The sequence below is a fragment of the Tarenaya hassleriana genome, unplaced genomic scaffold, assembly GCF_000463585.1.
Source record: "Tarenaya hassleriana unplaced genomic scaffold, ASM46358v1 Cleome5, whole genome shotgun sequence".
Classification (NCBI taxonomy): domain Eukaryota; kingdom Viridiplantae; phylum Streptophyta; class Magnoliopsida; order Brassicales; family Cleomaceae; genus Tarenaya; species Tarenaya hassleriana.
Window position 1 is genome coordinate 2913252 of NW_010967707.1, and position 15462 is coordinate 2928713.

At 37.9% G+C, this 15462-nt stretch overlaps 3 protein-coding genes across 9 annotated transcripts; 2 read left to right on the top strand and 1 right to left on the bottom strand.

The window, feature by feature from the left end:
- Positions 1-43: 43 nt before the first annotated feature.
- Positions 44-3751, bottom strand: LOC104826525 (DEAD-box ATP-dependent RNA helicase 2). Its single transcript, XM_010559265.2, has 7 exons — positions 3317-3751; positions 2623-2908; positions 2337-2444; positions 2119-2238; positions 1452-1619; positions 876-962; positions 44-405 (listed from the first exon to the last, which is right to left on the bottom strand). The coding sequence occupies exons 1-7, from the start codon at positions 3631-3633 to the stop codon at positions 292-294; spliced, it is 1200 nt and encodes a 399-aa protein (XP_010557567.1). The 5' UTR covers positions 3634-3751; the 3' UTR covers positions 44-291.
- Positions 3752-4459: 708 nt separating this feature from the next.
- LOC104826526 (25.3 kDa vesicle transport protein-like) lies at positions 4460-8216 on the top strand. Of its 6 annotated transcripts, none has more exons than XM_010559269.1 (7): positions 4460-4658; positions 5874-5913; positions 6160-6363; positions 6763-6923; positions 7010-7156; positions 7321-7397; positions 7830-8216. In XM_010559269.1, the coding sequence occupies exons 3-7, from the start codon at positions 6176-6178 to the stop codon at positions 7911-7913; spliced, it is 657 nt and encodes a 218-aa protein (XP_010557571.1). In that variant the 5' UTR covers positions 4460-4658; positions 5874-5913; positions 6160-6175; the 3' UTR covers positions 7914-8216. The 6 variants fall into 6 exon arrangements, with proteins under 6 accessions (XP_010557571.1, XP_010557568.1, XP_010557572.1 ...); XM_010559266.1 differs by having other exon boundaries at positions 4460-4628; XM_010559270.1 differs by having other exon boundaries at positions 4460-4628; positions 6163-6363.
- Positions 8217-8979: 763 nt separating this feature from the next.
- LOC104826527 (dynamin-like protein ARC5) lies at positions 8980-15452 on the top strand. 2 transcript variants are annotated; one of them, XM_010559274.2, is made up of 18 exons: positions 8980-9453; positions 9968-10132; positions 10228-10350; positions 10458-10679; positions 10800-10933; positions 11027-11119; positions 11268-11331; positions 11688-11736; positions 12172-12254; positions 12522-12679; positions 12808-12868; positions 13189-13251; positions 13338-13438; positions 13961-14018; positions 14274-14337; positions 14452-14612; positions 14752-14916; positions 15060-15452. In XM_010559274.2, exons 1-18 carry the CDS (start codon positions 9079-9081, stop codon positions 15168-15170), a joined length of 2250 nt encoding a protein of 749 aa, XP_010557576.1. In that variant the 5' UTR covers positions 8980-9078; the 3' UTR covers positions 15171-15452. The 2 variants fall into 2 exon arrangements, with proteins under 2 accessions (XP_010557576.1, XP_010557575.1); XM_010559273.2 differs by having other exon boundaries at positions 8981-9453; positions 14274-14612.
- The last annotated feature ends 10 nt before the right edge of the window (positions 15453-15462 follow it).

Genomic DNA, 15462 nt, shown 5'->3' on the forward strand with positions numbered 1-15462 from the left:
GCTCATATATATATATATATATATATATTTGTATAGAAATAAAGAAAAAACACTCAAAAGTTTTTAAACCAAGACGCAAAATTACACCCAATTTTCTTCTAACCATTGTTAATTAAAGCTCCTAAAACAACATTTCACGTTTGAATATGTCAAAACGTTAACATTTCCCATAAAACAAAAAAGAAAAATCCATGAAAAAAAACACACCGGAAGCGCAGCATGTGAAGCAAACATAATCTTAACAAAGCAGCGTCAAGACACTGACCATCCATGTCCCTTCCAAATCTCTCGTCAGATAAGATCAGCAACGTTCATGGGCATCTCATCAATCTGTGTGCTGTAGTACTGCTCGATGTCCCGGAGGATCTTGATGTCATCGCTCTTCACAAAGTTTATGGCAACACCCTGGGAGTGGCCAACAACATCATTATCACAGATAACAACAACATCGCTAACATGATTTAATCCCAATACCCAAATGACCATTATTTGCTTATACACCCTCTCATGGTGCCTGCTTCATTGCATTATAGTCATTATTCATTCCGATCAAAGATTCGGAAAAGCTTGAAGAAGGCACGAATGTATGTTGACCGTGATAAAATGGACACCGTTTTCTAATACCATAAGATCACTTCTGACTTGTGCCCATAACACACAAGTGAACACAAATAAGTACAGCATAAGGTCACTGCTGAAACTTTAAATGTTAATTTTGATAACCCATATGTATTCCCAACATTGTTTTGACCTATTAGATACTTCCTAGTAGGCATGTGACAACAGCTCTGGATAGTGTGGTGTGGGAAAATATGTAACCATGTAGCCAGTCCAAAAATGTGCAAGACCAACCAGAAATAGGATTGGACTCTTACCTTGCGACCAAAACGGCCCGAACGTCCAATACGATGGATGTAAAGCTCACGGTTATTGGGCAGATCATAATTGATGACAAGAGAAACCTGTTGGAGAAAATTTCATGTCAATATTAATTTCTTGAAAATGACCAAGCCAAACCTAGGCAGTACAGGAATCTTAAGGCACATATCCACCTGTTGCAAACATCTTGATTCAGACACCAATGGGAAAAAGGAAATCCATAAGGTGGGGAAGCAGATGTTACATGCAATTTACTAGTGAAGAGAACCCGCGATTATATATCCAGATAACTTTTCAAGCAATACTATGAACAGTCTTGAAGGAGGCACACCATCCTTTATGGACAACACATCATTGAAAACCTCCAATTTGAGTTTTACAAAACCATTATCATCAACTAAATGGAAGGTTCATGAGCACAAAAAGGAAGAAATACAGCAAGCCTTTCCCAAGAACACATCCTAAGACTAAGACATCAACGATGGAAGACAGTAATTTAATCCACTAGGAACCTTCAACAACATTTAACAGTAGAAATATGACATTTTGTGCAAAAGAAAAGCCCAACTTACTTGTTGAACATCAATTCCTCGTGCCCAGACATCCGTAGTGATTAGAACACGGCTTTCACCAGACCGAAACTGATTCATGATTTCATCTCTCTCCTTCTGAGGCATGTCCCCATGCATCGATGATACAGTGAAATTGTTACTCCTCATCTTCTCACTAAGCCAATCCACCTACATCACGCACACATATAGAGTGAACCAACATAGTTGGGCAAATTATGCCTCAGTTTGTCTTCCCGTGTTTAAAAAATATATATGTTTTTATTTGGGAATTTTTGACAATTTCACGTATTTTTATGGAATTTTCCCGAAAAAATAATAACTCAACTCCAACTCCTACGAAAGATTGAAAAAAGAAACGATATCTAAATCATTAGGATAACACTTGACATCACAAGATACACAAATCAATCACACATGGTGTATCAAAGACGCTTAAACAAGTCTTGAGCAGTGGAGATATTCTATAAACTCACTTTGAATCCAAATAAATATATTGCACCTTTATTACACTTTTAAGAAGATTCACACAAGTTCTTAACCGGCTGCCAAACTAGAGAAAATCCACAAGACGAGACCAACATATCTGGAGGCACTAAAAATATGTCAAATCATGCAAACACACAAGTATTACAAACTTTAGATTTTTTTAACACAAGAAGCTGCTTACCTTTCGTTTCGTATTGCAGAAAATAACAGCTTGAGTAATAGTGAGCGTGTCATAAAGATCACACAGGGTATCAAATTTCCACTCTTCTTTCTCGACAGCCACAAAAAATTGTTTGATTCCCTGGAAAGATTTTAAACAGAAGTTCAGCCATGAGAGGTAAGTTAGTAATCAAGCCTCATTGAAAAAAAACTTTTGGGAGCAGACTGAAGGGAACGTACTTCGAGAGTCAACTCATCACGCTTCACAAGTATCCTCACAGGATCTGTCATAAACTTGTTAGTCATCTCCAAAATCTCATGAGGAAGAGTAGCAGAAACCAAGACAACCTATAATCACAAACAGTATATTAGAAAGATCGCAATGTCACCAACTCCAATAAATTGACAGATTCTGCAATATGACTCACGATCAGGCAATTAATGCCCTAAACCAAGAAAAAACAAGCAACAACAGCCAAAAACCTGCTACTAGCCAATCAATAAGATTTGGACAGTGAGATTTAACCTGAAGATCTGGTGGAAGATATCTATAAACATCATAAATTTGGTCTTTGAACCCTCTGCTCAACATTTCATCTGATTCGTCAAGAATCAATAGTTTAACAGCTCTGGTACGTAGACTCCTCCTCTTTATCATGTCACAGACTCTACCAGGAGTCCCGGACACAACATGGACTCCATGCTCAAGTTTCCTAATATCCTCTCCAACGCTCTGTAACCCAATAGCCTGTATTGTCCTCTCTGTTTGTGAAGCCAGTTCTCTTGTTGGGGATAATATCAAGGCCTGAACCCTGAATGAAAACCTCAAACAGATAAGTAAAATGGAACAGACACCTCACAGCCTATGTTTGCCAATTATTCTAGCAACAAATCCAGAAAAATTATCCTTGCTTTTGGAAATGGAATTCTAATCAATACCATCTCGAGATAACCTTCAGAACAACACAGAACTGCACATGGACCAAGAGCTCACGAAATTATACCAACTTAACATGATAGAGATACCGCAAATCAGACAGAAATTATAAGAAAAATTCCCACAAACCTCCAAGCCAACCCAATACAATACCGAACCCAGAATGATAAAACGTATAGGGGAAAATCAGGACATCGAATGGATAATCCAACAAAAGAGATCGTTAACATCGGAGTTAGGGCTTTCACAGAAAAAAAAAAGGAATAGAGAATAGAGAACATACTCTCTGGACGAGGTGTCGACGATTTGGCAAACAGAGAGAGCAATCATGGAGGTCTTCCCGGTACCTGATTGGGCCTGAGCGATAACGTCGCGGCCCTGTAGAATCGGCATCACAGCCCTCTGTTGAATCGCAGAGGGCTTCTCAAACCCGTAATCGTAGACACCGCGAAGCACATCCTCCTTGATACCCATGTGATCAAAGCTCGTGATAGGCTCGACCCCCTCCGTCGTCTCGAAGACGAGCTTGTCGTCATCCGGTGCTCCACCGCCCCTCCGACCGCCGCCACGGACGGGATGCGCCACATTCGCCGCAGCCATAGGATTTTTCCCGCCTCACCCTCCGACTAGGGTTTTTCTCTCTCCTAGGGTTCTCCGATCGCTGCTCCTTTCGCCAATGCTTTTCAAGGAGAGAGAGAGAGAGAGGATAAGACCGTAAATTGTGAGCGCTTGTTAGGCTTTTATATATTGGGAGAATGTAAATGCCGGTGATTTTATACAGTACTCACTCATGATTCATGAAACCTCAACGGTGAAAATTTCATATAAATGCTTAAATTTATAAAATATTTTAGATAAAATATAATTTTTAAAATTTTCAGACTAAAAAATAAATTTATTCTTAATTTTTTTGGTAAAGAAAATTATTCTTAATTTGAGAAAACTATGAATTTTTGAAATAATGTCGTATTTTTAAATTTCCGAATTTTGTAATCTAATGAAGAGATATACTCCCATAGGAAGAGAGTCATAGTTTTTTAGTAAAATATATAAATTATCAAATAATTATTACACAATTAGAAAATAAAAAACCACAAATTTTAATATATATATATATATGAAAAATCATCTATATACTCATCTACGTAAACTTCAATTTTTATAGAAAACATTAAAATGTTATTATATTAATTATTTAATTTTAATTTTCTTTAAAAAAAATATAATTATAAGAATAATTAATACTATAACTATATTTTAAGTTTGGTTAAAAAGAGAAGTTTTTATAAAATATATATTTTATTGGAATAATTTGTCATGTTTTAAATAAATATATTTTGAACCTTAATGTATTTAGATTTGTTTGAATTAATATATATTTTTATATGTGTATTCTTCTGCGATAGTATTTGGATATTTTCCAAAAAAGAATTAAAAACTCGAAAACAGAATCTTAAAAACCTACATCTGTTTCCTATCTTTCTTTGTCCCCCTCGATCTCGATCGATTTCGCTCCTGTTTTCATCTTCACCGGTAATTTCACGGCGGGATCGGATCTTTCTCGGGGAGCCAAGTCGGTTGCATTTTGTTCACCCGTAAGCGCGCATGCTCTCTCGCTTTCTCTGGTGCTGGATTCGATCCCTAGACGGAGAAAAATTTTGGTTTTTGCGTGGTTTGGATGGCATAGGTTTAGAGAAAGATTGATTGTGTATTTTCTCGCTACCTCTCTTCTCGTTTCGTTTCCATTGAGCTCGCTTGAGTCGATCCGCCCTATTTCTCCTGTTTGTTCTTTAGGTTGCTTGGTCGTACACGTCTCATGGGATTTGTGGCAATTACCGGTTTATTTGATTTATTTTCTGTTTGATTTTGGTTGCTCGGCTGTTGAAATCTAAACCCTTTGTGGTAAGCGAAATTTAGGAAATTTTGAGAAGTAGAATCAGTCGAAACGTCGACAATTACTGGGAAATCCATGTGCTTTTTGATGAATTATGATTCTATTTTCAGAAAAGATACATTGATTCGGAAGGGCGTGTTGCATGCAAAGCTGTGTGATTTCTCGCCTTGTTGTCTTTGTCGGATGCAAGCTTCCTCGAGCTGTTTCTTTCTGCATCTTTGTCGGATGTTTTAAGTTTCTCACGGGTTATCTGTTTGTGTGTGTTCATCGGAGATAGCATGTATAAAGTTTTTGCAGCTTGTTTGCTTATGAACTCTGTTTGAAGATTGATTTGTTCTGATTCTGAACTAGGTATGTTTGTTTATAACTTGTCTCTGGTAGTGGCATTGATCGGTAAGACCTTCAATTGGACTTTGACATGTCTGGAGTTTATCATTCTTGTTAATCTCTTTTGTATTGTATTCTTTTCTGCATCTTCACGACAGGAGACCTAACAAGTTTACAACTACTGAATACCGGCTTGTTGTTTCATATATGGGGTGATCTTTTATCTTTTTCTTTATGAAACTGTGTCTTGTTCCAACTACATAGTTTTGTGCTTTTTCTCTCTATTTTTCTTTGTGATAATATAATGTGTGGTGTCTAGTGCTTCTATCATTCATGTCATGTGTGAGTTTCACTATGTTCTTTGATTGATGTTCTTTCTGCATTGTGATAGATTTGCTGGGATGTTAATATCTGTTTTCGTGAACTGATGATCAAACATTAAGATGCATCAGTTTTGTGACTTGTTAAGCTTCTCTGATTTCAGAGTTGTTGTTATGGTAGTGGCACGTGGTTCTGTGGTTATGCAATGTCTTTTTTTTTGTATGATAAACATCTGTGGAAAAGTTATATCTTCCTGTTTTACAGTGATTTAACTGTAGCCACATCTTTTGAAATTCAGGAAATTCTCTGAGGAACTATTGCTAAATTACGTTAAGAAGGTAAAACTGGTCTTTCATCTTGCAGCTCCACTTCTGCATATGGTGTGCATGTTCTACCGACACGGCCGTATTGCTTGCTAAACTAGTTTATTCCTTGCTTACAAATTCTAGATAATAGGGAGATTTTTGTGATAAATATCTCGTTTTTGCTGGATGAAAAAATTGGCTTTCTCTGGTTTTGCTGAGTTATTTAATTCATTTCTGTGGGTGGAATTTATGATGGTTGCTGTGATTGTATCATTGTAGAAGAAATAAGGCAAAGATGGTGAAGATGACAATGATAGCCCGTGTTACTGATGGTCTGCCTCTGGCAGAGGGTTTGGATGACGGGCGCGACTTGCAAGATGCTGACATGTATAAGCAGCAAGTCAAGGCTCTTTTTAAGAATCTTTCGAGAGGACAAAACGAGGCTTCAAGGATGTCAATTGAAACCGGCCCTTATGTTTTCCAGTATCCTTAATTTAACTTTTCTCATAAGCATACCAGGTTTCTTCCAGGGGAAATTTATTCGTTGGTAGGTTTTAAATGAATCTTTGAACTGCAGTTGTGTTCTTTTAGTCTCCATTGGTGAAATTAGGTAGGGTTTTTTACTCCATTGAAGAATATTTTTGTTTGTGGGAATAAGCATTCCTTGGATCTGCATATAATATGATCTGATATACTTGCATGAATATCTGGCTCTTTGACTCTGTCTAACCTGTTTGCTGGGTGATTGAAAAGTTTGTTTATTATTTCTAGCGTCTGATGCATGACATGATATGATTTATTTCCTTGTTATATTGTTGTACTTCTCATCATGACATGAAAATGTAGGATGCAATATATATGCTTCCTTGACCATGAACTCAGTTACATCATAGAAGGACGTGTTTGCTACTTGACAATGTGCGACCGTGCTTATCCCAAGAAACTTGCTTTTCAATATTTGGAAGACCTGAAGAATGAGTTTGAACGTGTCAATGGAGCTCTCATTGAAACAGCTGCTCGGCCATATGCCTTCATTAAATTTGGTATGCATAGATTCACCTGTGTTTTCATCATCACTGAAACATGATTTTTTGGGTCTTCATTATTTTTCTGTCTTCATCTATTGTAGATACCTTTATGCAGAAAACCAAGAAACTGTACCAAGACACTCGTACTCAACGGAATATTGCCAAGTTGAATGATGAACTTTATGAGGTCCATCAAATAATGACGAGAAATGTGCAGGAAGTGCTTGGGGTTGGCGAAAAGCTTGACCGTAAGATGCTTTTGTTGTATTACGCTGTCAAACGTCATGTGTAACAAAAAATCCCTCCTTAGATAAGAAAAAAGAGGCTGAACTAATCATTATGTGCATTTCTCTGGGGTACCGGCGTACTTATCTACTGCTGCATCCTCACCCTTGCTGTTTCTTTGATGCAGAGGTCAGTGAGATGTCAAGCCGGTTAACCTCAGAATCCCGTATATATGCTGATAAGGCCAAAGATTTGAACCGCCAGGTCAGTTCCATCATTCCGTGGATGATACACTGCTTCATTCATATTTATCGACATTGCTCTCTCTTAAATTCTTATTGCATGTTACATCCAACATTGCTCTCTTTCTATTTCTGATACATTGTATGAGCTGATGGGGGTGTTATTGTTAACTGCAAATTGATCATATCGGTCTAACTTATATCACAATATGCAACTCGGTTGAAGTGAAAGCAAATCCTTCTCAATTTAACGGTTTATATTCATGTATTGCACCGTAAACCTAAACAATCTTAGCATGTTTACACCTCCGATTGCAGTTTCCATTTGATTCAGATTTTGTGTCGATGTATCAAAGAAAAGGATGTAGGTTTAGTGATCTCTTTTAAAGACTTCCATGTCATGTCATCCACATTGCTCATCTGTTTCTTTGTATGAATGTTCGACCGGCACCAGGCTTTGATACGGAAGTGGGCACCGGTAGCCATAGTGTTCGGGGTCGTTTTCGTCCTCTTCTGGGTCAAGACGAAGCTATGGTAAGGCATCCATCTCTCTGGGGTTTCGGCGGATTCACAGCCAGGGGACATGGATGAGCTGGGGCTGAGCTTCCATATTCCGGCAGTTGTTTGTTACCTCATCTTGTCTGGAAGAGGAACTTGTGAAACACACTTGTAGTGACTTGGGGACATTTTCAAGTTATGGAAACTAAAAGAGTACATGGGGTTGGCGGTAAAATATTAAATATCAGTATCGTAGAATCTCGAATCGGCGACTTTTTTACTGTTTTGTTTTGGCGTTCTCTTTTCCATTGCGATTATTTACAATCTTCGTCTCCGTTTCTCATATTTATTGTTGAACCAATGTCGAGTTATATTGCATGGTTTCGTTCCTGTGGAAGCAGTGGATATTTTGCCTTTCGATTATTTTTCATTCGGGCTTTCGTTTTCGGAAAAATTGTATCTATTGGTATTCGATTTTAGTTTGTTTGGTCCGATATTTGATTTGGTTTTCTTAAAAAAATTATAAAAAGATTAATTTTTTGTTCTGTTCTTGTTAGTAGTTTGTTTCATATTCAATTTGTTTTCGGTTAATTTGATTTTAAAAAGATAATTAATTAGTTTTAGGTTGGGTTGATTTTAATTAATTTTACTGTTAAATGCAAATAGGTTATTTTTTATTATTAAGGAAAACTTGCTAATCCAGAGAAAAATATTTTTCTAATTATCAAACTACAAAATTAACCTAGACACTAGAATTTAAAATTTAATCTAATGCCCAATATAAAGAAAACTTTTCAAATTATAAAAATATTATTTGCTATTTCTTAAAACTCTTATTTTACTAACTTTAATTGCAAGAAGATAAAATAAGATTTTATTGCTCAAAATTCTCCGCTCAAATTAAGGCTACAATTGGCTAAAATTATCTAATTTTCGATTCGTCCCTACAAATAACAAAATATGCTGAATACAGCAAAGTGACTGGATTTTAAGAATTAGTTATTATTATTATTATTATTATTATTATTATTATTATTATTATTATTATTATTATTATTTATGAACTCAAGGGGCTTGCATTTTCACAGTAAATACCGCCGGTCAGTCTCTGTCGTATACAAAAGGAAAAAGACACCCGCTCCACTGCTCATCTTCATTTTGAGCTTCATCTTCTTCATCCTAGCCAAAGAAGAGGAGAAGACCCCATGACGGCGAACATGGCGACGGAGGATGCAATGCCGGAGGAAACGACGATAACGGCGGCGGCGGCGGAAGAGGCGGAGGAGGAGAGATGGAGCCTGTACGAGGCGTACAACGAGCTTCACGCGTTGGCTCAGGAGCTGGAGACGCCGTTCGAGGCACCCGCGGTGCTCGTGGTGGGTCAACAGACCGATGGCAAGAGCGCGCTCGTGGAAGCGCTCATGGGTTTTCAGTTCAACCATGTCGGCGGCGGAACCAAGACTCGCCGGCCGATCACTCTCCACATGAAGTATGACCCTCAGTGTCAGTCACCTCTCTGTCACCTCGTCTCCGATGTTGATCCCTCCGTCGCCGTCCCCAAATCTCTCCCCCAAATTCAGGCATTTTCTCGCTTCCTTTTAGGTCTTCGATTTGCTTGTTTCTGCGAAATTCTGGTGATTTGAGAGGTGAAATAAGTTCAATTTTGTCACCCATTTTGTGGGTTTTACTTCATGAACATCAGGTATTATAGGCAGGTATATTGTGCAGTATATGACTTCAGATGTTTCGTTATTCGACCTGTTTCTTTCGTTTATCCCTTCCTGATCTTGTACCTGTGCATTGTCTCTTATATTGAGGTAATTCCGCTGGATCTAAGTTTAGGTTTAAGGAAAAGTTTGGTGTATATGCTATGATTTTTGTAGATACAATGAATAGAAGCTGATCCTGTAGCCCATGTTTGTCATTCATAAAAGAACACCAGTCGCCTTTAAGGGGCTTTTAGTCATACCCTTCAGTCGATTTATACACTACTTCTCTCTGCCCTCGACTATCGGGAATTCTGTGTTCTCTGAGCTGTTATTTCCCAAAAGATGAGGTCTTGGAAGCTTGTAATTTTATTTTCTTTGCTTCCAGGCATATATTGAAGCAGAAAACATGAGGCTGGAGCAGGAAGCATGCCCGTTCTCAGCCAAGGAGATCATTGTCAAAGTGCAGTATAAGTACTGCCCCAACCTTACCATCATAGATACTCCAGGACTCATAGCTCCTGCTCCAGGACAGAAAAGCCGAGCACTTCAGGTTGGTTTATTTTGCTCCCCAACCAACTCAATGACTGAATTGATTTTTTGTATAAGTTTTTTGGCTGTTCATTTGTTGGTCATTTGTCCTTTCAGGTTCAAGCGAGGGCCGTGGAATCTCTGGTTCGAGCAAAGATGCAACACAAAGAGTTCATCATTTTGTGCCTTGAAGATAGCAGTGACTGGAGTGTTGCAACTACGCGAAGGATAGTGATGCAAGTATGTTACGCTTAACTTTTATACGAGACTTGCTGTTTTGTTTTCCACTGTGTGTAACCTTGTCCTATTTATAGCCTGGAACTTAGTATTTTGTGTTGATCATGTAGGTTGATCCTGAGCTTTCAAGGACAATAGTCGTTTCTACAAAGCTTGACACCAAGATTCCTCAATTTTCATGTTCATCAGATGTGGAGGTTTTCCTCTCACCTCCTTCAAGCACACTTGACAGCTCCTTATTGGGCGACTCTCCTTTTTTCACGTCTGTGCCTTCTGGACGGGTTGGTTATGGACAGGATTCAGTATACAAGTCTAATGATGAGTTCAAACAGGTTTTTGCTCTGTTAAAATAAGTTTACGTAATCTTTCTTGCACTACGAAGAGGTTCTTTGTTACTATCAAATTCATAAACGTTATACAGGATGCTGCACTTTGTATCGTTTCGGTTGCAGGCCGTGTCACGTAGAGAAACAGAAGATATTGCGTCTCTGGAGCAAAAGTTAGGCCGTTTGCTGACAAAACAGGAAAGAAGTAGGATTGGCGTTAGTAAACTAAGGTGTTTTTTGGAAGAACTACTCTGGAAAAGGTTGAATTCTTTTGCTTGTCTCTGCGATTACATAGAATCTATTTGTTGTATATTTTCTCTGTGCTTAAATTTCCATTACGATTTTCTTCCAAGGTACAAGGAGAGTGTTCCGTTGATCATTCCACTTCTAGGAAAGGAGTATCGGAGTACAATTACAAAGTTGGACAGCATTAGCAAGGAACTCAGGTGTGCTAACTTAAGTTGCCTTTATGACAGCCTAAAATGATCCTGTCTAGGAATGTCTTATCGATTCAAGAATATTTTTTGTATTCTTTTTTAATCTCAAGGAAATGCTCATCGTTAATGTTTGAGTTTCTTCTGCCTTTCAATGTAGCTCTTTGGATGAAGCAAAACTAAAAGAGAAAGGAAGGACTTTCCATGATCTTTTCTTAACCAAGGTAGATTTTCCTTTTTAAGATTTATATTTTGCTTGTATGTACTCCTCTGCATCTTTCTCTACTTGTGTCTGGACTGATGGACTCATAAAAATAGTTTTGTTACCTTTAGTAAAAACATATATTGGGTAACCCACTCCTGAGTTTCTGTGTTGTCATAGGAGACTTGTATGTCCATGTAAATGCTATGTAGGATATGCTACTGTTTTAGAATGATTTAAGAGTGCTCCTGTGTCGGTATGATTATCGTTTGAATGTTGTCATCAGTACATATAGATTCAGATTTATATGCTCCAGGTCAGATAGTATTGCTTAATATTTGGGTTTTCTCACTTGTCTCATTTTATTTGGTTGACCAGTTATCATTGTTATTGAAAGGAACAGTTGTGGCGCCTCCAGATAAATTTGGTAATATTGCTGCCATGCTTCATATTTGAGTCAATTGTATTTCACAACAGATATTTGTGTACGGTTGTTGTTGAGTCTTAACTTTCACGCTTGAGTTTTTATGCATCTGCTCAATTCAGTTTTCCTACTGTACTGGGATGACCACGCACATGAGATGATGCATGCTAATAGATCAATCACATGCATATGATGTTATTTTTTGGCACAGAGATGTACACATGCACATATACACACACTGAACCTCTTATGTATGGCCACTGGATATTCTATTATGTTTATCTGAGTCCAAGGTTTGACTGATGTAAAATTGAAACAAGCTTGAGCATTTGTCAAGTAAGGTCGAGTTATTGGCATTTGTTAATCATATGACACATACACCGTATGAACCATGTTTCCTTTTTATGTTCCTGAGTTTAGAGTGATGTATGTTTCCAGGTGAGACATTGCAAGATGAAAGGATGAATGGAGGAGCTTTTGTTGGTACTGATGGTCTTCAGTTCCCTCATAAGTTAATACCAGTAAGTTTTCATCTTGGAAGTTTTAAGTAATGAACAGTTTGCTTGGCAGAGCAAATTAGTTAGAGTTGTTTTTCATTCTAAGGCATGCCATCTCTATTTGTTCGACTATCCATCTACGTGAAACATGGGATTTTGATTGGAGATAATTTGATGGACATAGAATTTGGAGCCAAATAAGAATATTTCAAAAGACATTAAAAGAAGAAATATCTCTTTGAACCTTTTGAGATACAAGGGGACATGAACAAATTCCTCTTTCACATATAGAATGCTGGGATGCGCCTTTATGGGGGTGCACAGTATCACCGTGCCATGGCTGAATTCCGTTTTTTAGTTGGTGCTATCAAATGCCCACCAATAACGCGGGAAGAAATTGTAAATGCATGTGGAGTCGAGGATATTCATGATGGAACAAACTATTCCAGGTATGATATCACGAACTGAGAGGCAACATAGTCCTGCTTCAAGCTTATGGTAGTATTATTCTAAAGCAATGCCTTCCATTGGATACTTAAGTCCCCAGTCTCTGATTTGTTGTTGTTTATGGAATTAGAACAGCTTGCGTCATAGCAGTTGCAAAGGCTCGTGACACATTCGAGCCTTTTCTTCATCAGGTGATACTAAATACATCTTCAATTTTCTTCTTCCTTCTTGGAAGATAGAATGGACGCCTTATTATTTTACTGCTAGTAATACTTGCAAGAGCACGTCTTATTATTTTACTGCTTTTGAGTGTTGAGTTTAGCAAGATCTCTTTGTGCTTAGATTGGTTTCAAGTATGTATTTTGGCAGCACGAAATATTTATTGGGGATTTTTTCTTATGAAGTTCTATTTATTTACTTATGTATATGTTCCCTCAAGACATATTGCAGGATCAAAGTTTTTGTGTGTTTTGATTCGCTTATTATTATTTTTTTTTATATACTGGTGTAGTTAGGTGCCAGGCTTTTACACATTCTGAAGAGATTGCTTCCAATATCTATATACCTTCTTCAGGTTGGAGCTTTCTTTCTTTTGTGCATTGTTGGTATCCTCTATTTCTCTTCCTTGCGAATAACGTATGCATATTTGATTTTGGATAGAAAGAAGGTGAATACTTAAGTGGCCATGAGGTGTTCCTCAACCGGGTTGCTTCAGCTTTCAACAGTTTAGTGGAAACTACAGAAAAAACATGCCGCGACAAGTAACTACTTTCCAGTTCCTCATTACCCTTGGCTTTTGTTTCTGAAAGTGTTTTCTGTGATCTGTCGGGACAATCTTAGTGGCCATGGTTAATTTTCCACATAAAGTTCGCATGCACTAAAATAATGGAAATGCAATTCCATGGGCACTCTTTTTCTCTTGGAAACATTGAAGGTAAACTAAATGATTGGTTTCCAGTAATAGTCTGAATAAAAGCATGTAATAGTTACCTAAACATTAGATGGAATTTTGTTTTGGAACTGATTAAGTTTTGCAGTTTCCCTGTGATGAATTCTGTTTTGGGACATTATAGTCAGGCTATGAAAACATAATATCTACCGTAATACATGGAAAGAGAGTATGGTTTGTAGGTGTATGTTATGAAATGAGTTTTAAGTTGTGCTCTCATGTAATGTCGCTTTTGTTTTCGTGTCACCTTCAGTTGCTAGAAGTTCGTCCTGTGTACTTTTGACAGAGATTTTTGTTCATTTTATGTTCCTCGTGTTTTGTCAATCATCTGCAGGTGTATGGAAGATTTAGCAAGTACTACTCGCTATGTCACATGGTCTCTTCACAACAAGGTTACTGCTCTGAGTTTTATAGCATTTGTTTCTAATCTAAACTAAATTCATGACCTTAATCTCTTGATTCCTTTCAACTGAGCCGTACATATTTAATCCGAATAATAGATTTGCATAACTGAACTTTCATAACCCTACCAAATTATAAGAACTTTGTAAAATGGGCTCAAAGTAGTACATCTCGTTCTTGCTCCTTTGGGGAATTCAATTTTGAACCCCGTTCTTATTTGGAGTTTTCCTTTCAACTTTATGTAGAACCGAGCTGGTCTACGCCAATTCTTGGATTCATTTGGCGGAACAGAACAACTAGCTACTGCAGGTAATCCTGTGGCACTCGGTTTTCCTCAAGATGCACAAGCCGGAACAGCAGTTCCCGACGCAAAATCAAGGTCAGACATAAAGCTCAGCCATCTGGCTGTGAACATTGATCCAGGTTCCAGTATTCAGACATCAGAAACACGGTTGGCTGACCTTCTAGATAGCACGCTTTGGAACCGAAAACTTGCTCCTTCGTCTGAAAGGATTGTATATGCCTTGGTACAACAGATATTCCAGGGAATACGAGAATATTTTCTCGCCTCGGCGGAGTTAAAGGTTTTATACCCTTTTCTTTCTTGTAACCATGTTCTCGTCTTTTTCTATCTTTTTTTCCCGTTTGGGATGAAATAGTGGAGGAATCCGTTCATGACTATACCTTTCTAACTGGTTGGTGGTTTCTCCCGTGGGTTTGCAGTTCAACTGTTTTCTTCTAATGCCAATCGTTGATAAGTTGCCTGCCCTCCTCCGAGAGGAGCTAGAAAATGCTTTTGAAGACGATCTCGATAGTATTTTTGACATCACAAGTCTGCGGCAGTCACTTGATCAGAAGAAAAGAAGCACGGAGATCGAGCTGAAAAGGGTACAAACTGAACCCTGAATCTTCTTATACATCTTTTTGTTTTCTCTCGTCTTTTCCCTGAACCAAGCAGGCAGAAACCGGCTCTCTCTGTTTCTTGCTTCTGTTTCTCATGTCATCTCACATTTTTTTTTTCTTGGGGGCAGATAAAGAGGCTCAAAGAGAAATTCAGAGAGATGAACGAGAAGCTAAGCTCTCATGAATTTGCAAAAAATCTGTTTGCAGATCCATTGCAGGCTGGGTTCAAAGATGTGTAACCTGAAGTAATATCTCCCTTATGTATTCTGTTACAAACTTGGATCCCAAGCAACAAGCTCTAGGTTACTTGGAGCAGAAGCATAGTCAAGAACGTCTAGGGGCGTATCATATATGCTACATGTGAAATGGAGACTGTCGACACATATTTGTAAGGTATTGATTTCGCTTTGTACTCTGTTTCGTCAAGATTGTGTATTGTGGCTATGTATCTGTCGTTTAGTAGATCTTTCATGCACGACCTAAATTAAGATAGAAGAAAAGCACATAATAGCTTAAAATAACTCTCTCTCT